The 26,938-nt window shown below is 47.1% G+C and overlaps 1 protein-coding gene across 1 annotated transcript in view; it reads right to left on the bottom strand.

The window, feature by feature from the left end:
• The window catches only part of LOC142029713 (store-operated calcium entry regulator STIMATE-like), a 39,081-nt gene that overhangs the window by 3,478 nt on the left and 8,665 nt on the right, over positions 1-26,938 (bottom strand). The window contains 6 exon segments of the mRNA XM_075024620.1: positions 6,277-6,393; positions 7,482-7,565; positions 8,659-8,771; positions 18,562-18,683; positions 20,669-20,764; positions 21,730-21,778. Of these exon segments, the coding sequence (XP_074880721.1) occupies positions 6,277-6,393; positions 7,482-7,565; positions 8,659-8,771; positions 18,562-18,683; positions 20,669-20,764; positions 21,730-21,778 (581 nt within the window).

Genomic DNA, 26,938 nt, shown 5'->3' with positions numbered 1-26,938 from the left:
TTTTCTCCAAGACCGAACCAACGCGCTATGAAGCCTCCTCCCTGTGCCTGACCCACAGCAGCCTTCCAGCTCAAAAGCACAAGTCAAGGGATGGCGCGGGGGGCTTTCAGCATTCACGTGCAGTGTCCCCAACAGCTCAACCAGTCCCAGAGCCCAGTATTCCCTACGGCAAAACCAGGAGAATGGGGGAATTAGTCTTATCCGTGGCTATTTCCAGGCACGGTTGAGAATTAACATGCCCTCCACTTGTTAGCACTTAGGCAGCACCACGGGGCCAGTCACCACAGCAACAAAATGACTAAACAGGAAAAACAAACTGCAATGAGTCAATGACTTCAAAGGAGCAGAAGAGCCGCAGGGGAAGATTTCCTCCCCACCCTCACGCACGCTCCAGCCCCTCCATATCATGTTGTTATCTTCACAGCAGCATATCAGACACTCAAAGGATAGCAGCAGATCAGATTAAGCTCTTTTGCCATCCCCCCCATTGGTCTCAAAGAATTTTTTTTTTGGTTCAAGACACACTGGAAAGTTTCCACCTCTTCCAAGTGAAGATTTCCTCTGTTTCTCATACTAATATCGTGATGCTGTTGAACCTGAAAAAATGGGTGGGTAGTTAAGTCACACGCAGCATTATAAACTCACCGAACTCTGACAGGCTGCAACAGGCTAGTTCTGGGGCCTAATGAACTGGTAATTTCAGTGGGTTTCAGCTGCAAACTCAAATCCCCTCGCAGCCAAGCGTGGATGACAGAGCAGGCACTAAGCGTTGCGCATCCAGACCCATTCAGGCTCCTACCTGCCCAACGTACAGCCCGTACAAAACTGCTCGAGCCAACAGTCCCCCCGTAACCTTTCCACAATTCCCCAGGGAGTTTCATCACAAGACAGCACCTCATCGCTATGACAGGCATGGGACATACCCTCAGATACAGTTTTCAAGCCAAACTCCAGTCTGGGAGTTTTCAGCACAACTTGGACAAGGCACTTCTACCCTGCAGATGCAGCCAGGTCAGGATCACAGCAGGTCAGTGGCACAGCTGGGAATGGACCATGGTTTCCCAGTCCTGGGACAACGTGCTACTGTCTCACTCAGCAGTCCTCAAATACTTCATGCATTCCTCCCCGCACCGGGAGGCCAGCAGCTTGTGCAACATGGGTCACGCTGCCGAAATGGGGCTGCCATGTGCTCTCCCTCCTGCCTGGGAGAAAAGGCTGCCTACTGATTTGGTACTTCATCCGAGCAGACCCTTGAGATAACCAAGCCATCTCAGTGGCAGAGAAAGAGATTGCACAGACGGATGAAAACTATGACACAGGTTGTAAACCAAAGAAGCTCTGGGGACATTTCCCTGCTCACCATGGAAACCCATTTGCCTAAAGCTCCACCAGCCTGGCATAGAGGTAGGAACCATCCCACTGTCCTCCTGCACCTGAGCTTAAATGAGTTCCCATGAGACAGTAGGGCTGTGGTGGGTTGACCCTGGCTGGACACCAGGTGCCTACCAAAGCTGCTCTATCAGTCTCCTCCTCAGCTGGACAGGGGACATAAAATGTGACAGAAGGCTCATGGGTTAAGAAAAGGATAGGGAGAGATCACTTGCCAATTACTGTCATGGGCAAAACAGACTCAACTTGGGGAAATTAAGTTAATTTATTACCAATTAAATCAGAATAGGGTAATAAGAAAATAAAACCAAATTTTAAAACACCTTCCCCCCACCCCTTCCTTCTTCCTGGGCTCAGCTTCACTCCCAGTTCTCTCTACCTCCTCCCCCCAGCAGCACAGGGGGACGGGGAATGGGGGTTGGGGTCAGTTCATCACACGTTGTCTCTGCCGCTCCTTCCTCCTCAGGGACAGGACTCCTCAATCTTCCCCTGCCCCAGTGTGGGTCCCTCCCATGGGAGACAGTCCTCCAGGAACTGCTCCAGCGTGGGTCCCTTCCCTGGGCTGCAGTCCTTCAGGCACAGCCTGCTCCAGCGTGGGTCCCACGCGGGGTCACAAGTCCTGCCAGAAAACCTGCTCCAGCGCGGGCTTCCCACAGGGTCACAGCCTCCTTCAGGCATCCCCCTGCTCCAGCGTGGGGTCCTCTGTTCCCGGGCTGCAGGTGGAGATCTGCTCCCCCATGGACCTCCCTGGGCTGCAGGGGGACAGCCTGCCTCACCGTGGTCTTCCCCACAGGCTGCAGGGGAATCTCTGCTCCGGCGCCTGGAGCTTCTCCTCCCCTCCTTCTGCACTGACCTGGGGGTCTGCAGGGCTGGTGCTCTCACATGTTCTCACTCCTCTCTCCAGCTGAAGTTTCTGTTGCGCAGCAACTTTTCCCCTTCTTAAATCTGTTCTCCCAGAGGCACTACCACCGTCGCTGATGGGCTCAGCCTTGGCCAGCAGCAGGTCTGTCTTAGAGCCGGCTGGCATTGGCTCTGTCGGACATGGGGGAAGCTTCTAGCAGCTTCTCAAAGAAGCCACCCCTGTAGCCCCCCTGCTACCAAAACCTTGCCATGCAAAGCCAATACAAGGGCTGACAGGTGGGAGAATCTCCTTCCAGCGGCACCTCAATGCCCACCTTCATTTAACATTCCCATAAGGACCAGGCACCTTAGTTCACCTTGAGCTATTTAAAAATCAGCTCTGTTAAGCAACCAGCAAATCAAATTTGCTCTTGGAGTATTCTTCAATACTTAAAAGCAAGCAGCATAGGTATTGGCATTCATCAGTATCTTCAGCCTAGGGATTTGCCAAAAGTCACAGCTCCTATAAAGGGAATTGGGATAGGTGCTGAGCTCCATGCTGACCAAAGGCAGGTCCCCATGTAGTGTATTAGCTTTCCTCCCAACTTTAAACTAGCCTCTAGCTTCACCCTAACAGTGGTACTTGTGAGAACCATTATTAGACCAAATTTTGCTTTAAGACTCGTCTCTGAAAATGTAAGCCTTCAGAAAAGAAGCAGAAACTCACTCACCTCCCTTGGGAAAAAAAACAAAAACAAGTTCAAAAAAGATCAAATAAAACATTATTAAAACTGACTTGTTTTCCTGAGCAGAGGAAACAAAGAAATCACTGATAAGATCTAAAGTTTATTGGCACTTGCAAGGGCAAGGGAAAAGACAGTCAGGTCAAGGGCAGGACACATGCAAAGGAGAAATAAGGGCCACGCAGATGAATGCATTTCCCCAGCCTGAACAGCACTGGATTCAGACTGGCACTCTAGAGAGATCTCTTTCCATCCCATGAAAGAGAGGGGGAGGGAAAAAAAAAAAAAAAAAGGCTACTGTGAGGATTTACCAAGGGAAGGCACAAGTCTGAAACAACAGAAAGCTTTAAGACTGACTTGGAAGGAATGGTGAAATTCTTCCAGCCATGAGTTTGTCCCTTTCAGGGTTTCAGTGTAAAAATGTTCAGCATTTGCTCCGTTATAAGCAAGAGCCCATTGTCACATCTGTGGCTCACCAGAAAAGCCTTTGGTCTACGCTGCAGCCATGGACTCAGTAAGTGACATCAGTGGCAGGATTGCTGGGTTTCATCTTGCTACCCAGCTGGTCTACCAAGCCAAGGACAAAGCTGAGTTTTCCTGCTATCCCTATAGGAAATACTGAGTGTGGGCTTTTCACAGGTTAAATCCAGCCCACTCTTTCCATTCTCCTTCCTCTCTGCCCTTCCTTTTCCAAACACAAACTGCTAGTTCGAGTTAAAATAATGACACTCTCTATTGGCGAGATAGGCAGTGTTGAAATTCAAGAAGGCAGCATGATGGGGAGCTGTTGGCGCCTGCTGCCAGACAGCCCTGATGAACCCTGATAAACTGCAGGACACATTAGCCTCAGCCAGCTCTGCCCTGTACAGGGATGCTTCTCAGCCTCCCTCTTTCCCTCTCTGAGGCAGCTGGGAGGGAAGAAATTCCCCAACTCGAACAGATTATTAGCAGCAACAAGCCCAGCAAACCCTCATTTTCTGTTTTTGAGCCTAAATTCCAACCAATCCAGCTCTAGGGCCCAACCAGCCAACATAATCTTTAATTCATAGCCTAAAAAAGTTGACACATGAAGCAGGAGCCTATGGCTATACCTCAAGGCCCAGTGCCAAAAAAACAGAGTTGGAGAAGCAGGTCACCCACTTCTGTATTTCTTCATTACCTGCCTTCTCTGCCCAAACTATTTGCTGGGCCAGAGGCACAGGAACATGCCTGAGCAGAAAGGAGGCAGTGCCTGTAGACTGTTCCAGGTACAAACCAGTCCCCTCGGTAGCTCCACTGCAGCGATGCATCAGAGGGTTTCAAGATGGAAAGACGACCTGCACATTGATGGTCTTAGCAAGAATTTGTCTGAGACTCTCAAGTACTTGGAAGATGGAAGAAGCCTTTGACAACAGGAGTCAGACTGTAGGAGTCCAGTTTCCACTGCTTGAAACAACCCATCTAGTTGAACTACCAGAAGAACCTTTCCTAGCTTCTGGAGATTAATAGATATTTTCCCTGCAGATTATCCAAAACTGAGCTAGAGGCCACAAAACACTGGCCCCACCTTCAGCGGAGCAAGGCAGAGGATCGGCTCCATTTCCATGGAAAACCATTAACTGTGATACCATCTATGTACCCACAGCAGCAAGCCATCTATAAGACTAGATGCTCCAAATTTAGGTTTGAAAAGCTGGAAAGGAGATTGGCGTCTCAACTAGAGATGCTACCTCCTCACCCTTGTTTCTGAGCTGGTGTAATTTTAACCGATCTTAAACCTTCAGGAACACACCAGCATATCCAGTCAGTAAGGCAGATCTTCACCACCGCTTTTTCATTTGGAGCAAACCTCCAACCTAGCTCTTTCAAGGAGATATCACTCTTGAACATCAATCACCACTAAGAAACCATGACTGTGCCATAACCAGGGAGATGTTCATGCCCAGAATTAACCCACCTTCACATCCTAGGTATGAGTTCTTAGTTTCAATGCACAACTATCAAGACATACTGGTACTGCCCAGCTCAGGCCTCTCCTCCCTCCTCTCTCCAAAACAATAAAAGATTTCTCGAGGATGCCCCAACCAAACGCACCAGTCAGGAAACTCCCTGGGGCATACTGTTCACATGTTTCTAGTCACCTTGCCAAGCTACAACTGTTTATCTGGAGGGCAGGCCAGGAGGAGTGACTCACTTGTCTCAACAGCTGCTCACATCTGCCTGCCCGCCCTGCCAGAGGGAGGATGCCTCCAACACCGCATCCCCACGAGCTGCGACTGCTTCCCCACTGCACCCTTGAGCTGTGGAAGCCACCGCTGCTGTGCAGACCAAGCACACCATTAAATACTATTACCTCCGTGTGCATTGCAATGTCACCAGTAGTTGGCCATCCCACCCATCAGCAAAAGAGCAGAGTTACTCTTTTAAAAGAGCTCTCGGAAACCAAGAGCTATTTCCATTCATCCTAAATTCCTTGGCAGAAGCTACTCCAGGAGCCAGCCTGCAACCGCCAGAAGCTATCTTATCTCAGCAAGTCTCGCCAGTGAACTGCAGGATATCAGCAGCCATACACAGAGCACTTTGAAAGAAGGTCTGGGTGCCAGGGGAAGGAAGGGAATTCAACCCAGAAACTCAGGCTGTGGTCTCTGCCCAAAAGGCGATGAGAAGCAAAGATACCAACTGCTCAGCAAAAACCACATCATTAACAAGAACAAAGTCTGCTGGGACTGGAGCGCTTCCTCCCCCCCCATAACTTTTGAGTGTCAAGCTCAGACTACACAAAATACAGCTTCCTACAGCTAACGGACCAGCATCTGGCTAAAAAAATGCCAAATGCTGACAAAAATAGGATTCCCAGCTAGTCCCTGTCCTCTAAAAAGGATGCTACCAATTACAGTAAGGAAAGCAAGCTCTTCTAAGCCAAGATTAATTACAATTAAAAATGGGAAAGTTGGAAGAGATGGTGCAGAGGTACCCCTCCAGCTTCAGCCTGCTGCTCCAACAAGCCCACGCAGGTTAGCGCAAAAGCTAGCCTATCCCTCACAAGATACTGTCATCATTTAGGGCAGTATTTCAGCGAAACTTTGTAGGCTGTAATATTGCTCTTTGTTAGACAGGGAGGGATCATCCCAGAAGACATCCTTCTGTTGACCTCAGCTACAAGCACGGAAAGTCAGTTTGACTTAGAAGGATCATCAATCACATGCATAAAGCATCACCCTAGATCTAGGCAATGTGATGATATGTTGCATGATGGTAGTGAAGCACACAGACCATGCCATAAGCTTGCAGTTTGGTCTCAAACATGGGACATCCTTGGTCTTACCTGAGATTCCTCAGTCCTCCTAGCTCGAGGAGTTTCTGTGGATCCATTGATGTCCAGGGTGTCCCTCTGCTTATATTTCCTCATGATCAAGCTGTCCACAACCCAGAACATAATGGCCTTGGGGAGAAAGAAGTTGCATGAATAGATTGCAGAGACCAAGATGCAAAGTCATTCAATTACAGCTATTTCTTCTCCTCTTGGTTTCTGCAGATGTCCAGCCTTGATCAACCTAATTCAATATCTAAATTAACCCTGCATCAAGTGTGTCCATGGGGGTTGGAGGAGTCAAATTCCTGAGATCCCTTCTCACATAAATCCTTTTGATTCCATGGTTGTTGGAGACCCAGTGAAGAAGGGGATGGGGTGAGGGTGTGGAAAAGACCACAATAGGCCAAGTTTCCACGTGGAAATATCCACTGAGCCAAGCTCCAACCCGGGTCAACCTGCTCTGTCTGCATCAATCACTGGTCAGTTCTTCAAGAACCACAGTTTGCTTTCAAACAACAAAATGCAATCTGGAGTGGGGAAAGAGCCTTATAGCACAGACAGGTAAACCCGACTTTGCCAATGCCGCATCCGTTGCAGTGCTCATGGTATAAACTGAAAAGAGTTCAACTCACTCCTTGTCCAGGGGGGATTTGAATATTAACACCTTGTTCTCACTTCCCATCTTCACAGAAGCTAAGCAGCAGGTCAAGGATTACCCAGAATCAGGGGAACCAGGAAAAAGCTGAGCTTTCAAGAGGTTTTACCAAACTAGTTTTTCAAAGATCTGGGTAACCTGAACACCTTGCCTCGCTGTAACGCAATCTGAAGTCTAGCCAAACGGCTAGATTGGCAGGTTGCCGAAAGTCACCACTGACAAGCCATCCTATAGGAACTTAAAGGGCTTTGGGTCATTCCCACGCCTGTAGCTTGCTGCCAAGACACAACCCTCAGCTAATGAGCCCCAGCTTTCTTCAAAGTCAGCCACCCAGCAGGTTGGACAAGGGAACAGGAATTAGGAACGGAGACCATGGCAAGGCAGTAGTAACATATTTGTGTATTCATGACAACAAATATATTTGTTCCCACTCCCCTCCACCCTGTCCCAATCACTTCAATTATTCAGGGCTGACCGAAGCCAGTTCCTGCACACGCTTCCCATTAGGGGGGAACGTAATTTCCAGACCACCCCACCCAGTGCTTGCAGAGGCACCACTTACATTGACTATAAAAGGCACAACAAGCATGACCAGGACGAGCTCCAGCTGCGGGTTTGGGATGTAACCCAGGAGGATCTGCTGAAGCTGCAGAGGGGAAAGCATTCGGAAACATTATATGAACAGCTCTGTTGTGAGATCTTTGCTGCAAACTGGTTGCCTTCTTACATCAGCAGTCTCCTAGCTAGGGCTCTGCAGCCTTTGCTTTAGCCCAGCTCTTAGATTACACGGGCTATTCCTTTAGCCCAGCTGCCAAACATAGGATTTTGTACAGATCAAGAAATAAGTACTGCTAGTCTTTCATTTTAACTAGCCGTGACAACTGGTGGGACTTTCTTGGCTCCTTGGAGCCTAGCTGCGAAGTAAGGACACCAGCCATGCGTGATAAGGATGGAGAGGAATCCAACAGCATCTCTGGATCTAGCAGAGCGTGCTGCTGAACATTTTCACGTCCAAGTCAGCACTGTAGGCTACTGGGTTAGAAGGACAAGCCCTTAACGGGAACAGATAAGTGCTCCCAGATTGCTGTAAATAACTTCAGTCAAGTCACATCAGCCTGGGAGGTACTAGGCACTACATGTAAATGCACTCAATACTGGAGTTACCCATCAACACCCAGAACTGGTTTTTATACCCATCACACCTACGTGCCACCAGGTACGTGGCTACTACTGCCGCAGGATTATTATTTTCATTTTTTTAAAAGAGAAACTCACGATCAACACAGTTACCATTGCATGAGCTACCATACAGAAACAGTTGCGGGGGGGAAGGACAGCATACTACTGAGATAGCTCATTCGCAATTAACCTATAAAAATCCCTTTAGTTTAGGCATGGGATAACAAAACACCAACATGAACTGACTTGATGAAATTCTCTGGCAGAACTGATGTAGCTCAGTTGCCAGCCCAGCTCATTTTATCCTTCCAAGAACTGAAAAGAAAATTAAAGCGGCATCTTATTCCACTAGCTTTTGACTAGCAACAGAATGTACCAAAAGCCAAACTGTTATGAAAGTCATATTTCCCCAAACTTAAGTAATAGCTAATAATTACAGAAAGATGTCAACAAGTCATAAGTATTAAAGACCTATGATGATGGGGACCACTAATAAGGCAAAGCTGACAAGAAACAAGCCACAAGAGCTGTGGCTAGAAAAATACAGCTCAGAAGCTTACCTTTGTCCAACCAGGGATAAGCAGGACAAGGCTAATCACAGTCTTCTCGAAAACCATTATCAGCAAGTAGAGGATACACTGGCCAATCCAGGCAGCAGCTTGTGGAGGGTCACCTGGGAAAACAGCTTATTAAATCTGACACAGAGGACAGGAGGAGACAGCCTTGCAGAAAAGTTGCCTCATGCTTGATACCCGAGCTGATTAGAGGGACAGGGAAGCGTTTTGATATTACAAGTTTTGCAGCAATACAAATACTCAATACCAAACTTAAAATTAGTGGAAAGATTTTCTATCTATAGTTGTAGGAACACATGCCTGGGGTAGAGAGATTTGGGGTCCCTGCTGGGTCTATAAGACATTACTCCATTGAAGATCAAAACATACTAAGATCTAAGCTCAAATCTTTCTAATTAAAAAAAAAGTAAATCTGACTTGCATTAGAGAAAATTTAGCAGACTTGTATCCCTTGCTACTTGCAGCTCACAGTGCATTTTTGCAAACTGATGTAGAAAAATAAGTACAGAAAGGCAAAAATGCACCCCACTTCCATTTGTGGAGAATCCCTGTTATCAGGGCAGCTATTTGCCTTTCATACTGCAGTTGTGCTTTTGAATTAAACTTGCCTATAAGCAAGAGAGCTCTCCCTTATAAGTTGCCACCAGCCTTTTGTTCTAGAAGCCAGTTCTCTTTTTCTATTCCTTTTAGGGCTGATTCTGAAATGAAGATGGCAATTAACCAGACCTCTGGTTAATTTGAAGGGCAAGCAAGTAACAAAGGAATTTCAGACGTGACTTAAAAAACCCTACCTACCTCCCAGATGCTAACAATATCTGTATTCATCTTCCTCCTGCCTTGTTCTCCATTCCTTACCTCTGAAATACACCAAGAGGAGAAAACCACCACCAAAAATCTTGCCTTGCATCCCCTTGCCCCATTGCCTGTCCTTTCTAGATCAACTGCTTTGCTGGAGCAAGTCCTACAAGCATCCCACAAAGCAGACAGGCAGCTTCTGTAAAAGGGGAGAGACACAGCTCTGGCTCTGCCTGAAAACCTGAAATTCCCTGTTTATCCAGCAACCCCAGCACTCACAGCCACTCCTGAGCTCTCGAGGGCCACAGCTTAGCTGTATCTTGAGTGCCTAATGGAAAAGCCGTTCCTGGTAACTCTAAGGAGACTGGATCAACTTTTATGAATCTTGGTTTAGATAACAAATATGTTCTCCTCCACTTGGGGGAAAGGATGCACAGGGCCTTGGAGATGCATTTTTGCCCCTCTCCTTCAGCCACCGATGGGCATCACCCCATGGTGTTAAGCTACTTTGAGCTGGCTGGATACAGGGGTTTGAGGGGAGGAAGCCCTGCTTGTAAAAGGGTGCAAGTATCCCCTCTCCTCAAAGCACAGACCACTAAAATCCTCCTTAGAGAAAGCTTCAAAGCTCAGAAACCTCAGCATCCTACTCAAACAGTTCCTTACAAGCATGTGTTGCTTTGGGGCATCAGTTGTTTTGTTTGCCCCTTGTCTACTACCTTCTTATCAAGGTACCAGAGATTTAATTTCTCTTAACCTTGGCAAACCTAGAAAAGTCTGCAGAGATGGGTCCTCTCCACTTTTTCCCCACCTTTCCAGTGGATAGGAGCCTCTTAGGAGTAGCTCACAAAATCCTGGCCATTTTGACCAGAATGGCAGACTGATAATCCTTCCTGAATTAAAGCTAGTCCCAACAGCAATCCCTGAGACAAGACACTGCTGGACTGACCCTCCTCTATACAAGGACCAGTAAGTATCCTGCATGCTCCCCTATTAAAAAAAGTAAAAAAAAAAAAATCAGTCATTAAAGACATCATCTGCGATTTGCCTCCTGCCAAGCCTTACCCACCCAGTCACCAGCAACAGTCTGAAAATTTCTGGTCATCATTTTCAATACAAGAAGCATAAGCTTTCAATCCTAAACAGGATTATTTTTTTTTTTTTGCTGATGAAGTGAACGGCTGGTTACGTGATACTTGCTGTCTGAGCAAGAGACAGGGGCTCCATCGCTCCAGGTTTTAGAGCAATTGACTCAAAAAGAATCAATGCTAATTAAATATGAATGTTTCCAATGGGGTACTTACCAAGTAATAAGTAAAAGCATATTTGCATTGTTAACAATGATAATGGTACCATATCTATTACATGTGCTTGCTTCAGCCCTCTGTAAGCACCCTGACAGCTGGTTATCATCTTCCCAGGCTCATCAGAGTATCTCAGGTCTGCAAAACCGAGCTACAGTATCTGGCTTAGGAAAGCTGCAGCATTTCCTTTTACCACTTGAATATAAAGATAACCCCCGGCAACACTTGTTTCCAGCATAATCAGGCCAAAATTTGGAATTGCATCTGTGCAAGAGAACCCAACCCACCGCGAGATGCCAAATGCTCGACGTGCTGTCGGATGGCAGCGGACTGGGAGCTCTGCCCCACTTTTCTCAGCACAACACAGCTGAGACGTGGCAGGGGAAGACACCACCCGTAGTTTGCAAAAAGCACATTTATCCAAACCACTGTGTAAACCTCTGGCCACGGAGACCAGCAGTGCATACCAGGATTTAGTAAGAGTTGGTATCCAACCAAGCCCAGCTCTAGGGGGATCCGCTTCCCAGGTTTGCGTGTGTATTTGTCCTTATTCTGTCATTTGTTAGCAACATACCAAAACATTTGCCTTGTTGCAAAGCTACGGCTAAGAAGTAGAAGCGTATGGTGTCTCCATGCTGGAGACCTCAGAACGATCACCTCGCATCCCACCTTTTCCATTGCTCAAGCTGTGCTGGAGAAGGAAGGAAAGGAGGGGAGAGGGAAGGACCGAGAAGCCCGAGGTGCAGAGAAGCTGCTGAGCTGGGATGACGGCGAGGAGAGCGCGCCAGGCCAGCAGGCAACTGCACCGAGGGAGGGAAGGAAGAGGGAGCCAGGAAGGTTACGTGCGAGCGCAAGCAGCGGAGCCCGCGGAGGATTTCAGAAAGCACACGTCTCCGCTCCCTGGCGGGCGACGGCTTAATGGGTGGTCTGCGGAGGAGACGGGAGCAGCGTTACAGGCAGCTGGCAGTTAAAGGCCAGTGTCGGAGAGGCTTTGATCCTCCAGAAGTGTGGACAGCCTCTCCCGGCAGACTCGTGCGCCTAGCTGTCTTTGGCACAGGTGAGGTAGAGTGGGGGTCTTTGCCCCGTACCCCAAGACCGACAAACCCCCGTGTTACCATCACCCATCCGAGCTGCGAGTACAAAAAAACCCAGGAAAACAAACATATCCATTGTGTCCTTCCTGCATTTGAACTCTTTCCCTTTTGCTCTGTGTTGTCAGCTGTGTTCTGTCCCCCATGGGGAGACGGGACTAACAGCCACAGCACCCTTTGCAAGTCGGCTCTTCTGAGCTGCAGTCACGACGGCACTTGCGGAACACTTCCCTCTGTCATCTTAGCTTGCCCAAAAAGCAGCAGCAAGTTTGACGTCTCTCCCAAATACCTGGCCCCTCACGCCCTTTTGGGGATAGGAGATCTCTACCATTCATCATCACAAACTGCAGGCTATGGTTCTTAGTTTTGCATACTGTGCACTAGACAGCCCTAGCCAGGTTTTGGCTAACCAGGCTGATACACAGACACTGGAGAAGACAACCTGCTTCTTAACCCACCCTCGGCATGGACTTGCCCATGTCTCCAAGGTTAACAGCTCTTCGCCCCAAAAATTTTCCCTTCACTTCCAGTTTGCAAGAAAGCCATCAAATTGCTCTTGAGTATTCTTGAGGTCTGACAACCTTTGGAAAACCTTTTCTCCCTTTGCTAGAGAACAGTTTTTACTGTGCAACTGCAAGATCCCACCTAGGGAACCCCACTTCTGAGACCAGAGGTCTGCCCCAGTTAGGCCAGCTTCACTTGCTAAGTGTACAGGGCACGTGCAAGTGGTACAGCAAGTCTGCACTACCAAGCAGGACAGACCTGCACCCCTTACTACCCACCACATCCCACCTTGTCAAAGGTGCCTCCATCACAGCATGGAGCTTCAAAGATTCCTATTTCTCACTCTGGTCTTTTCTGCATCACCTACAGAAGATGCTGTGAATCTCCTCCACAGTTAAGAGGGACATCAGCATTTCTTATGTGTCCAGGGTAGACAGTGGAAGGGTATGGAAAAAGACCCACAGACCTATGCTGAGGCCAGATTTGGCCATCTGCTCTATCACCTTAAACAGCTCAAGACTGCTACTGGTTTGCAACCTCTTCCTCCTCCTTTTCCATTCTGAGCTTTGTTTTCAGGCTACGGGATGAGATGTTTCTGTATGGGAGTCCATCCTGGAGCACAGAATTAGACAGGACTTAATTTCCATCCCCTGACAGGAAGATCAGAGGGTGTCTCCACAGTTACTTCTTACTGCATCTTGGTCTCCCAAGGACAGGAGGCTGCTCTGTGCCAAAATAACTCAGGACAAAGATGAAAATGAAACAGCAGCATGGCCCACAGGGCTGCAAGGATGACTTCAGCTATAGACGGTGGCTCATTTCCCCTTCACCAAGGAGCTCAGCTGGCTGCTCCTTACATCAGCAGGTCTGAAGTCATCCGAGGATCCTTGATCCACCTCGGAGTGGCCATTATCCAAGTCTAACTCACCACTAATTCATCTAACTCTAATAGCAGTAACATACAAATCACCATCTATTAGCATCTCATCAGGAAAGAGGGAGCTTTGGTGTGGTCCCTGGACAAGCCCATAAGACAGATTGGACACATCTCCTCCTTCCACAGCTAGGAAGCAAGGCTGGAAAACTTGAGCTGATCCCAGCTAACCACACACCTCACCGAGGGGCTGGCGTCCTACAGCAAGATGGTCAGAGGCATCCTCAGATGCAACTTAATGTCTTTAATGGATCAAGTGCTGTCCAGAGGTGCCCTGCTCCATGGATAGGAGAGGATTCTTCTTACATGAAGTGTTTCCATTCCATAAATCTAGGTGAGGGCCTACAGGACTGTTTCTGTCACACAAGATTGCCAGCCAGCAAAATACTAATCTGCTACCTGGAGGCTAAAAAAAACCAACCAAACCCAAAGTAAAAAAAAAAAAAAAAGAATGCCCTCCTCTTTGCTGTGTTCAGAGCTTCCCTTTCCTTGTAGGAGAGTAGGGAACTGGTCCAAAGGATCTTTGCAGCCTCCACATCACACCTGTTAGGAAAACATGTATCCTGCTCCCTTCAAACACTTCCAGTTTCTTGTCCCCAGTCCTAGTTGGAAGGTAACCCAGGACATCTCAGCTCTACACATCGATTCTACCACCAACCTCTCCTTTTCACTTAACGAACACCCTTTGCTCAAATCTTCCTATAGCCATCTCCCACCCTGTTAGAAATAAATATCCTCCTTCAACCCGAAGGATGCACACGCTGCATTTAGACTGGTCTCCTCCCGCAGCGTTGCTGGTGCTCCCCACCGTCAGCAAAGCTTCCCTGGTGCCGACCTAGGACCACCGGTGCCTGCAGCAGCTCACACAAACCACGTCTCACATATTCCGCTTGTGCGTGGGAGCCCGACTGCTCGCAGAGCAAAAGTGGCACTGCTTGAGGTATTTGAGTTGTTACCACACAACAGGATTAGTTTTAATCCAGGCTGTCTAATGTACCAAGCTGTCAGCATAGCCCACATGTTACTGCCAGACAGCTTTATTTACAGTCTTTTGGGGACTGTGTGTGCACTGAACAGGTAGGAAAAAGCTTAACCACAGCCAAAGCAGAGGGTTCAGGGGGGTTGAGGAAAAGCAAATATTTGAAGGCACTGAAAATTGTAGTGGGTGACATGGTGAGGATAGAAAAAGTCAATAAAAACCTCTTAAAAGATACTCAAATGGCACCTCCAAAACCAAGGGATCTAATTATCAGTGCCAAGTACAGAGGAGGATAAGAAATAGCAGCAAAGCATCTGAATTGCAGAGAAGTGCTCACCCGGAGGGCAAGAACAGGTTTTCAGAGACTGGGACCTAACGCATCCAGGTGGGTCCAGTGGACATCCCAGACCCTCTCTGGCATGTTCTGCACCTGAACTAAAAATGAGTATACAGCTGGAATCAGTCCCCAGTTTGCAGTGACCACTGCTCTGGGTCTTCGGTCCCCAGAGATACTGCTAGTGCAGCGGGGTAAACTCTGCTGCTATCCTCCAGAGCCAGGAGGTTCAAAGGTTTGCAGCCCTGCTGAGAGCAAGGGACCTGACCACACACTCGACCCTCAGTCCCCTCCTTACTTTTCCTCCCCTGGTCCTAGGGGTGGAAAGGCCAAGCATGCTAAGGACAGGACAGCCCCTCAGGTTAGAGCTATTTTCAGCAGTATTTCCTCAAGCATTAGGAGCCAGCTCCCTTGGCTGCTTCAGGACGTGGGAATATTTGTTATGGAAATTTTGTACGCCACCACAACAGGGCCAAAAGCAGCCTACACAGGTCCTCAGTTAAACTCAGCAGCTGGCACAGAGCACATTCTCCTACAACTAAATCTGACCAGCAGAGTTCAACAGGCCACTAAACAGACTTTAAAGGCCTCTGAGCAACATGCTTTTCCATTTCCAGACAGTGAATGAGCACGAAGCATCAAGCTTAGACTAGTCAGTGACCATGACCATGGTCATACGCAAGTCAGCATCCAGATGGGCATCCAAAGAGGCATTTTCAAGCAACAACACCCTCTTTTTCTCCCCCTCATTTCTTAATGCTTTTCTAGCGCATGTTACTAGCACATTGCAGAAACCATTTCTTAATGCAAATTCATAGCATATGCTTACTTAAAAGAAATACTCCGGTATTTCTAAAGTAATGCTTTAGAGTTATTAGACACAACTAAAATGTCAGGACACTGCAGCCATCCAGAGGGTCCCTCTAGGGACCTGCTTATTCCCGTGGGAATGAGGGAGGGAGAAGAGGGCCGGAGAAGTTTGGAGGTGGGGCACAAAGCTGAACTAGGCTTCATCTGCACACTCTGACTCCAGCCAGCATCTCCCTTGCTCAGTCTGTATAGGCCCACCAGCACCTCCAAGACCCTGGCTACCCACCTCCCAAGTCCTTTGCAGCTTAAACTCTGCTTTTTTCTCCTCTTTGCAGAAGTTCCCTACAGGGAAAGGGCCTATAGACACAGCCTGCTGCTACGCTGCTAGAGCAATGGAGCACAGAGCATTTGTGGAGTTTGTTAGCTTTGAGTCTGTGTAAGGCAACCATCACTCTCCAAAGCCTACTTGAACCAAGATGAAGAATAAACTTCTCCAACCTTTGATCTCAGGAGCCAAGCATCTTCAGAAGAGACAGCAGCCTTTAAAAATGCAGTTTCCTGTGCTTAGAGGCAGTCCAAAGAGTAATCAAGAGCTGTTGGGCAAAGATGGAGGAACATAAGCATATGGGAGCCTTTGACTTCTCCGCTAGCTAAAACCCAGGTCATTCCTGGCTGCGGCAGCCTTTGGCTAAGAGCTCAGGCACAAGAGAAGCTGATCTCAGAATGGCCGTCTCCTGGTTTTTGGAAATACAAAAGCAATTGATTTTTCTAAATAGTTCTGGACAGCTGCACGCTTAAAATAGCAGCATAGATTTAGGTGCTTTCCCTTCCCTTTTCTTTCCTTCCCCACTAATGCAGCTACTACAGTCATACAGTGAGAACCACCCAGGGCTGTGGAGACAGGCATATTGACAGCAGAGCAGAAGGGACTGCTGGAGCCCAGAGCAAAGGGTAACTGCAGCGGTTTGCATCAGTTGCAGGGATGCAACCAAGAGTTGGAGGGTCAGAACGAAAGCAGCTGCAACAGATTTTTTTTTTTTTTTTTTTTTTGCTTGGAGACCATGCAGGTAGATGGGTACTGGCTATACTGGACAAAGACCCAACTGTTCTTTCCTGATGGTTGGAGCAATGGCACTCACCATTGTCTGCACCGCAGATTTGGTGCTTCCCTGGTATTCTGCCCTTCCTCCTCTGCAGGACTGCATGAGACACTTTTGCTCCTCAGGAGAATTGAGGAAAGCAACATAAAATCTGGTACAGCAATTAGACTAGAAAACGAATCATATTTCTGGAGCCTGTATTAAACTGTACAAAGTTTACTAGCATCTTCCAAATGGTTTTGGAAGTTACTTAACATCTGAGATGAGGATAGCAGTGTTTTCCTTCCCTAGCCCTACAGCAGGATTGCATTGGACACGCCACTTGACTTCCACCTAACTTTTCCATTGTGGTCACTCTGGCCAGAGACCTGCACCAAGAGCAGCGCTCGGATGAGATATTTAATCCCCCATTCAAGACCTAAATTCAAGCAACAGCAGAAACTTTTTTTATTATTATTAATGAAAGAAAGATTTCCTCAGGGGAGTGAGCTGTTTCTGTACTCTAAGCCAGCCTTCATGAGGGTCCAGCTACAGCTCAATGGAAGTTCATTACTGCTCTGCAAGGTTAAAGCAAGCTGTCAATACACTTCAACATTTCCTTGCTTCTGCTCAACTGCAGATGTGGCATGTGAAGCTGACGCTGTGCTCTGGGATGGCTGTGGCTGGGCTTTGAGTCCTTGTTGCTCAAAGAGGGAAAAAATGCCAGTCCCTGAACCAAGAACATCTGGATTTCTCTGCTGTCTCATCTGAATGACTTCAGCACTCTGTGGCTCCTCAGCATTTTGAGAAAGAGCCATTAGGAAAAAAAACATATATATAGAACACATTAGGAAAAAACCCCCACCAAATACATGCTGTCATGATGCTGAACCTGCTCTGGAGATCACTGCAACCTCTAAAGCCACTCTCAGGTTTGATGAGAGTCGGCCCTGCCACGTCCCATCATTTCAACCCACCCGTTTGCTCTCTCACAAACTCAACCATCCCCTTCATCCTGTGCCATGACCCATTTACACAGGCTGAAAGCGAGCCTGAGTAAGAGCTCACAAGCCAGTGGGGTCTCCACACTAATCCTGTTCTGGTCCAAGTTTCACCAGCTCGGTTATCAGAGCAGCTACTAAGAATACAAAGGAATGAGACTACCTTCAGAATAGACTTAATGATTAAGGTCTTAAAGGTGGGAACGTGATTAGTAGGAACAGGATGTGTTTTCTAAAGTAAGACTGAATTTGTCTTTATATTAGATACAACCTGAAATAGGCAAAGGGTTAATTTTTCCCTTCCCTGCAGCCACAGAGCAGCACTGCTCTCCTGGAAGCTGGCTCTGCTCTTTCTGAAGAGAAGTGCTACCCTCTAGTGGGGCTGGCTGAGAAAAGCTTTTCGGAAACTCCTTTTCTCCATCTCAAGGCAAGAATCAAAGAGGGAGACCAGGCTCAGGCATGCTTAAAATTGAGGGGGGTCGTGTTTGGTTGGTTTTTTGTTTGTTTGTTTGTTGTTTTGGTGGTTGCTTTTTTTTTTTTTTTTTTTTTTTTTTTTTTTTTTTTTTTTTTTTTTGAAGCCAGCTAGCACCTCCACACCTCCTCCCCAAGTTATTTGAGAGCTCAGTTTTGGGGCCAGGCTACGTCCTGCCAATGCCTATTACGCCTCAAGGCAAATGCAAGCACAGCTCCATGTTTTGAACTGAGAGGCTACAAAAAAAAACCCCAAAGAACCCTACAAAACTCACCACCCACCACACCCAAACACCTTAATTTACCATATACATGTCCTGGGGGTATATTATCTGCCCAAGGAAACGTTCAGCCTTTCATCACCAACCTGCTACGCTCAAGTGTGCTTGGCAAGGCAGCAGAGTTACCCGCGACCTAGTGACATCCCAGCATTTAACACACTGATCACGACCACGCTCCTTGGAGAAGGGATAACAGAAGCCGGCTGCTCACGTGTTTTATCCCCAAACTGTAATTTCTGCCATTTCCTTCTCCCTGTTCATAGCTGGGAGCGAAGAAGCCGCTTTTGTGCGGAGAGGTTGGCACCTACCATATTCTCCGAAGACCAGGTACGTGTACTTCTTATGCTGCACGATCCAGGAGACGACTTTCACGCCAAGCCAGATCAGCAGCATCCCCAGCGTGGCATCAAGGATGAAATTAATAAGGTAGCTAAGAGCAGAGGAAAATTCAGGTTTCAGCTGTGTTCTTAAATCTTATTCAAAATCTTTTATTTCAATATGGGAATCCATAAAAAAACCCCAAGATTTTAAAAAAAATCCCCACTTAATAGTCCAAGCTCACTTCCTTTCTCTTTTATTGGATTTTCCTATAGCCTTACCAGCAATTCCTTAGTTTAAAAGCCTGTTCAGCAGAGAAGGGAGCAGGCTCTGCCAACTTTCTGGCATTGCTCATTTATTCATATTGCATTAAATACTTCCTGGGCTAGCCTTGCTTAAGATTTACCCCCAAAAAGGAGGCTTTCCATTTGCAGCATCTTGTGTTCTTATTAGGATGAAACCCCAAGTTTCAGGGAAGCAGAACCAAACATTTCTGGAATTTCATACAAGAAAATGGAAGCTTCTTAGACACCACAGCCGGTCTGCAAACTGTGCAGAAGAGACAAAAAAAGTCCATTTTACTGAGCAGCTGCAAGAGGCTCCTACGAGCAGAGACACAGACTGAGAAGCAGACCGTCTTGGGAGAGGTGACAAGCCCTGGCTCAACAGCAGGCATCCCGGGGTCCCCAGAATTCTTCAGTTCAGGGTCCTCACTGAAGATCCAAGAGCTGAACCCATCCCTACAAGGAGATTTGGGCTCGACAGGTTTGCTCTGCAGCTTCACTGGAAAAAGAACCAGAGGCAGGAGACCTGCAGGGACCTTCTGGGGATTGCGGGGCCAAGCTCTAATCCAGGGCTTGGTATTTTAATGAACTCCAGAGAAAAAAATATCATTCAGACTAATGTTTTCTGGCCAGTTTTCCACTACTGGAATACTTTCTGCCAGATCAGGCCAGATTTCTACAGCATGAAGAAAATACCAAGCACAGAGCTACAGGAATGAACATTTCCTTTTCCAGAACTTGATACTGCCTCTGAATAAAGACACTGAAAATAACAATCTGCTTTTGATATCCACTTTGAAAACATGACATTAAGTTTTTCTACACCCAAAGGCTCAGGATAGCTTAATACAGTTTCCAGCTGCTGAAATCAGAGTACTCTGATACAAACATGAGGCTCTGGTGGTTTATGCTGGGCAGGACACATAGTGTATGAACCTCAAAGCCCAGGGACAGGGCTGTAGAGTTTTAAGCTGCCTGGTTCAGGGTGACAAGTCAAGCAGCACAGGGAAATGTAAAAATACACATTAAGAATAAAAGAAAGAAAAACCCAAAGGGCACAGCATAAGCACAGAAGGGTTTATTTTAAAACAGTGTCTGTTTAAAAAACAACGATAAATCATTTTCGAGGTTATATTTAGCCCCAGCCAAACTTGTGTCTGTTTAAAGAAACATATCAAGGTGCAGCACTCTAATATATAAAAAGGAGATGGGCCAGAAGGTTTTCAGCAGCATTTTGGAGCCTAGGGAAGTTTCTCAAAACAAGATAAAGTTAATTATGAAACTAAATTTGTAGCTGCAAAGTGGCTGAAGTACAGGTGGCACTTCTACATTAAGTCCTAACTCTGGCTTAGAAAGCCCCCCAGCAGGACTAAGGGAATACACGCGGTAGGTGCAACTGAATATCCAAAAAAATATCCTTACATTGGACAAAGCCCTTCACCCACACAGTTAGGAAAGCGTTCTCAATACTGCTCCGAGACCAGCCAAATTGCAAAGTCTGGTGTGCAAACAAATGGCAGATTTAAGAGTTGTAGTTGCATGGGACACTGCTGTGTTATTTACTGCAGCTTTTTGCCAGTATATTTCAAGGTGCTTTTAATCATCAGAAAAGCATGGCTGCACTACTTCATCTCCATCAGACCAGCAGATTGCAAAGACCAGAAGACAACCCAGACCCTGAAAATGAGTTCAGCGTGGTTTATCCCCATGTAGGACTTCAAATAGATCAGTTTTCACTGTGCATGACATTTTCCAAAAGGCATTCTTCTTTTTACAGATGTAGGACATGAATGCAAGCACCTTGAGTACTTACAGAGAGCAGGGGTCCTCTTCGGTGAGATCCGACAGAAAAACATTGGCAAAGTGGATGAAGAGGGCACCTATTGCTTGCTTGGAAGTATCATAAAACCTGGAGAAAAAAGGCAAAAATATCTGTGCCCTGGAGCACCAGCAACAGAGCAGTCACCCAAGCAAAGGCCCTGCACGGATCTGCTTTCCTCCGAGATGCATTCCTGATCCCCAAGAAGTTGTACGTGGTGAAAAGCGGCAGTTTGGCCAACTCCAAATACTTAAAAAAACCCAATCCAAACCAAAAACCCACTTCAGCACATATCAGCTCAGTCTTGCAGATCTGCTGCTGAGTTTTAGTCTGCAGCGAAGGGCAGTTCACCCTCCAGCGCCCAGCCCAGCCTCAGTTTCTCCAACCAGCAGTAGGTGCAGGGAAGGTGTTCAGCTACTTATAATTTTTGCACCCATCCACAGGGAATTGGATAGAGTTCCCAAATTATTTTAGAGGAAGAAACAAGACTGAGAAGACTGACAGGCTTTTCACCACTAACATTAGCTGGTAGCTCCATGCTGCCCAGCCAGCCTGACCATAAGCTGATCCCAACCATACGCCCGCCTCTCGGCAGCCCAAAAATCCTACAATAAAGAGATGCTTTGTAGAGGTGTCCAAAGCTGACAGCAATACCCGGCTACCTTATAGCAACACACGGCCAAACATGTTGCCTGGTCTACGCCTGAGCTTGGTCAGGGGACACCAAAGTGATTAATCAAATTTAAGAACAAAACTTGACCCTGTCTGGGAGAGAGCCCATGTGCAAGGATGCCAGCAGATTAGAGGGGACCATAATCTCTCAGTTCAGTCACCTACAGTAAAAACAAGCTTTTCTGGAGGAGCTAGGCAGGGAATTTTACTTCTAGGGAGCACTAGCTACTTTGTGGAGGTTTCCTTGGGAAGTGGCAGCAGAGCATTTCATTTAATGACTAAATACCATGCAGGATATTCAGAGGGCCTAGAAGACTGTTAGTATAAGAGAAAATAATATTACATTTACATGGTCTTTTCAAGCTCCGAATTAAAAATCTCACCATATCCTCCAGGGACGCCTCTCTTCCTTTGGTTCCCTAAATCGTTTTACTGCAAAGAAAATTAGAGAGGTTACATTAACCAGCAGAGTTGAACCGATACACATGTGCAGTCTGTGCCAATCCTCAATGCAAAAGTAGTCAAAAAAATCTGGAGGACCCTCAGCATTTGCCAGTCTGAAGCTGAGCCAAGCCAAAGGACCTGGCTCCAAACTAACCAGAAACAACGCATGCACCCACAGGTCAGAAGGATGAACAGCAGAGGTGTTTGGGATGTATTTGTGTGCTTCTGGCATCCTTCAGCAGCAACATTTTCATGCCCTGGGAAGTGACCTAAGGGAAGCTAGGGAGGGTTCATCACTACCTGTCAGCCCCAATAATTCTTCCAGGCAACCTGAAATGATGGTAGCGACAGCAAAATGATATGGCCTGAGTCCGTTTAGCTATTGAGTCACAGCAGCACAATAAAGGCATCTCCTCCTTGTAGCTAACAGGACCAGAAGACCTTTGAAGAAGCAGGATCTTGCACACATCTCTAGCATAGAGGTACCAGTGCCAACCCCCAAAACCCTGCGAGCTGGCATGGCTCCACACTTGCACCAGCTAGTACTAAAAAATTATTTCATTACACAGTATTTTGCATTCCTGCTGGCTACCACTGTGGAACAGTAGTCTGAGACACACACGGCTTCAGTACCACCAACCACATGCCCTGAAAAAAAATATCTGAAGAAACTCTACCTTCCTTGAAAACATCCAAGGTCAGGTTGGACAGGGCTTCGAGCAACCTGACCTAGTCGAAGATGTTCCTGCTCGTTGCAGGAGGGTTGGACTAGATGACCTTTAAAAGGTCCCTTCCAACCCAAACCATTCTATGATTCTTTAAATGAAGCCACTCTGGCCATAGAGGAGTTTGCTCCTTGCAGTCCTTCACATCTGTCCTCCTCTCAGGAGGAGTTCTCTGGTGCTGTCTCTTACAGTTGCTGCTCTGAGTTTTCTCTAGTTACTACCTGGAGATAACAGCAAGTTGGATTTTTACCTAGTTTTACTCAGAGCGGGGTCTGAGCATTGCAGAAGCATCTCAGAGGGTCCCAGTTAGTTTGTCACAGAGATTTGATGCTCTCCTTGGGTTCAACCAGCTTTTACGTGCACAAATAGGAGCTGCTAATGGAAAAGTACCAAGTACCACGTCCCATGCAGAAGTAATTTTTGACTGTTTTGCTGTCGCTCCAGCTAGAAGCCCATTTTAGAAAATACCAGCTACCAGGGCAACTCTTCTCCCTTTAAACCCACAGGTACCAACGCTGTGGAACAAGCAGACCTGGAAGAGGCTTTTCCACTACATTAGATTTATTAATTAGAGGAAAAAACCCCCACCAACAAACAAACCAAAAGCAAAGGGCATTCAGTGGCACTGTCTTGCTTTGTAGTAAGGTTGCTAATAGCTACATCTAGAACTAGAGACATCATCACTACAGCTGCTGCCCCAAGCACGCTGCCTCCAAACCTCAGGGAGACACAGAGGGTCCAGATCCCCGACTTCGTCTTGGCTGCTGGAACCGCTCTCCTCCTCACCAGCGCTAACGAACTCAAGATGGACAGCGGGTTAAAGCTGCCACAATCAGTTCCCAAACACGCTGCCAGCTTGAACAAGATTCAGAGTTAAAAATAATGAGCTGCGACATTTTTGAGGGAAATGGTAAAAAAATAACAAATTCAGCGCATCCTCTCTAACTGCTGGCAGTGCAGCTGGGGATGCGAGCAGAGCGGCTGCTTGGTGGTGCCATCTAGTGAAACCAAGAGCCTGAAAGCAGCAGGACACATGAGTATGAATCAATGTGCGACGTCTGACCCTGTTAGAGAAACCACTCCAAAAGTACATATTGTAAGCATTAATCACCAAATCCTTCTATACATCCCAGCTGCGCCCGATTACTGGACAGATCACTGCAATAAGTACTGCAGAGTATGCAGACTGCAGAAACCCAAACAGACCATCCGTTCATCTATTTTATCATCACTTAAGTCTTCACCCTTGGGAGCCCTGTAACCTACTCTGCTCCTTTAAAAAGCAACCAAAAGCCAGAACAGACACACACCAGCCCACTTGTCGCAGCTACTCTTTCTTCATCCCCCCCCCTGCCCACCCAGCTACATGTAATCAGCCACTGCCTTCAAATTTACAACCAAAGGGACTTTTTTTTCACTGCTGACAGTTCTTGGCACATGAGGACGCTTCCCAGGGGATATGAAGACAGGGCCCCAGAGTGCCACAGACGAAAGCAGGGACATTGGAGCCAAATGCTTCTGCCTGCTCTCCAGCGGGGTAAGGAGATGCACTTTTCTAGACCCGAGTTTCCTTACTGCCTGTAGGAGGAACAGGGCACAAGCAACACCTCTGGTCCATTCTAGATCACTAACACTGTGGTAAGGCCAGCACCATTTTAAAACACAACTTGGTATCCAGTTCTCTTTCCAGGTTTGCGCTCCACGCACTGGTTAGTCTTTCAGTTAATGAAACTGCAGAGAAGCTAACAGCTTCTGTCCAAGTAAAAACTGCCCTTTTAGAGCCTGGAACTGATCTAATAGAGGCACACCACAGTAGCTGGTCCCATGGGCATCCCATAAAATATCCACAGGGAATCTGAATGACTCAGGTGATAACCTGAAACTTTTTCCTCCCCTACTCAGTGGGGAAGCACACAGCTTTAACATCACAACTCATACAGGCTCCATGTACCAGAAAGCAAACCCACCTCCAAAAGCAGAGTCAGCGGCAGGCTCAGGAAAGGCTGGGAAGAAGCAGCAAAACATTAGCTGGATACAGCCGATTTCCAAATAAAGGGCTCTTTGCTGTTCTGCATCTAGATGGTAATTAACTGATCCGTTCAGTCCAGCTGTGCTTGAGCACCCAGCCTGCCAGCTGGAGCCTTACTCTCTGTCCCAAGGGGCAGCCTGGGCTCATTCCCCTGGGAAATGCATTCCTGGTCCAGCCTGGAAGGATGCAGGAGCTTCCCTGCCAGGAGCCTTGACATTTCAAAAGTAAAACTTTGTACTTCTTATACTGGCAAGGTGACAGGGCGATAGATGAAAAAACAATCCCCCTAACCCCCGGGCTTCGGTCAGGCACATGCAGGGTTTTCGGTGCCACGCTCAAATCCACAGAAAACCAGCACTCCAATGACCTGATCTACTATTGCCATTAATGAGTAACAAAGCAGCAGTCACATCAAGTTACACTAGGCACTGCTGCAGCCGTTTGTGTCCTATCCCCATCCAGAAAAAACCACCTTGTTTCCCTTATCCAGCTGAATCACACCATGAGCTATCCCTGCAGCAATGACTTCCATCAGCACAAACAAGGTCTATCATCACTGATGCTCTTCAAAGGGTCATTTGCATTTCACCCACCCACAAGCAAGAGACCCACAGACCAGGCGAGCTGTTTTGAGTGGCCAGAAGTATTTAAACCGAACCTAAACAAGATTGCTCAGCTCACAGGGCAAAGAGCATGATGCTGCAGAGAAGCTGCTGGGAAGGGTCTGCAGGCCACCAGGTCAGCCAGCTGACCAGTAGCCTGACCATGAGAGCACCAGGGATGATTTTCATCATTGTCTTAATGAGAAGTGACATGTTATGTATCCACAGCCACTCAGGCTAGAAATACAGTAATTCAGTGTGATAAGATGACAAGTAAGAGGTAAGAAGTTAATGGTGTGGTGCCTTGTTGAACACAGCTTGTCATGCCTCATTAGATTTAAGAGAGTTATCTGAGACTGTGTAATTATCAGAGACAGTAAAACTGTTGTATTAAAGATAAAAGCTAGTATTATAGAGAAATAATTAACTGCTTAATAGGGCATTTACTGTGCAGAGCTGCAGCAGGCTGTCTCCAAATTAAACCAGAAATCCAGCCAAGATTACCAGAGCTTAAAGAGGCAGCAGAGTTGTTTGGTAGCTGTGACCCAGAGGTTAGGGGTGATGCTAAATCCACATAAAAGTAGCAACAGGCCTTTGAAAACTCAAGGAGCTGATGAAACCCTCTTTGAAGCAGCACTGCTTCTGTTGTGTTTTGGGAACACAGTGGGGCTCTGGAGCAACAGGCTGAGCAGCAACTGCAAAGTGTCCCTCTCCACTCCCAAGCCGAGAGCCAAGCCATGGCATGCACAGCCACAGGCTCAGCTGGATGGGGTTGGAAAAAGGCTGAAGTCTCCTTTGCTCTTCTCAAAACGTGTCTTCACTCACTGGGGTCAACTCAGCTTTCCACCGGCTGTAGGCAAGGGTTTGCTACCATAGCTCAGACAGATCAGGCCACCCTTAAGATTTATTTTAAGAAAAGTTGTGCGTGCTTATGTGTGCATCAAGCAAACAAGAAATATGTGATATTTAAGCTCTAGCACCTCTAACCAATTAAAAATTTAGTTTAGTGCACACAGAGCTGCACAAGATAGGAAAGAACCCCCATCCAACTAGATTAAAAATGAGACTAGCACATACTGGGTCTACACCAGGAATTTGTCTTCCCAACAGCTCTACCAACCACAGCACAGATTATTTTAACTCTGCTTGCCTTCTCAGCTTTGCCCATTTGTAAAGTGAGCTGGCTTTTGCAAGGAAGCAACGTTACTGCACATCTCTATAGCCAAGTGATCTTCCCAAACTGCCAGATACCTGCAGGCTCAGTTAGGGCAGCACTCTGGACCACACCACAGGACAGAAAAGCGCAGGTCCCCCAGCTTTCTGACATGCATTTGCTCCTCAGACCCACATGCTAGTCACTGCTTTTTAAGTCTTTGCAAGCACACACAGAAAGGACTGCCGATGTCACTCCATGCCTCTTCACACCATCGCTAAATAGGAAACTAGTCCTACTAACAAATGAAACAAGTACAATCCACAGGAACCTTTAGATTCCACTCCCCCCCCCCCCCCAGGTCTTTCTAATGGGAAGAAAACACCAGTGGAAGTACAGGCAAGCTTTCAGACAAGCCTCTGAAGTCTAAAAGCAGCAATGAACCTCAAAGCTGAAGGCAGGTTGGGAACAATTGCTCCAGGGCTAACTTCAAGCGGGGCAGCTTGAGAAATCAGCCTCAACTCACATTTTCACTGGTGGTGTAAAGTCTGGATGTTTGCAGCATGTTTAAGGCAAGTTCCAGCTAGTGTCAATGGCCTACTGAGTTGTCCCTTTTATCACAGAGCAGACCTAGTTGTG

This window comes from Buteo buteo, chromosome 4 (genome assembly GCF_964188355.1).
Source record: "Buteo buteo chromosome 4, bButBut1.hap1.1, whole genome shotgun sequence".
Classification (NCBI taxonomy): domain Eukaryota; kingdom Metazoa; phylum Chordata; class Aves; order Accipitriformes; family Accipitridae; genus Buteo; species Buteo buteo.
The sequence above is the reverse complement of the archived record's forward strand: the minus strand, read 5'-3'. Positions and strand labels throughout refer to the sequence as shown.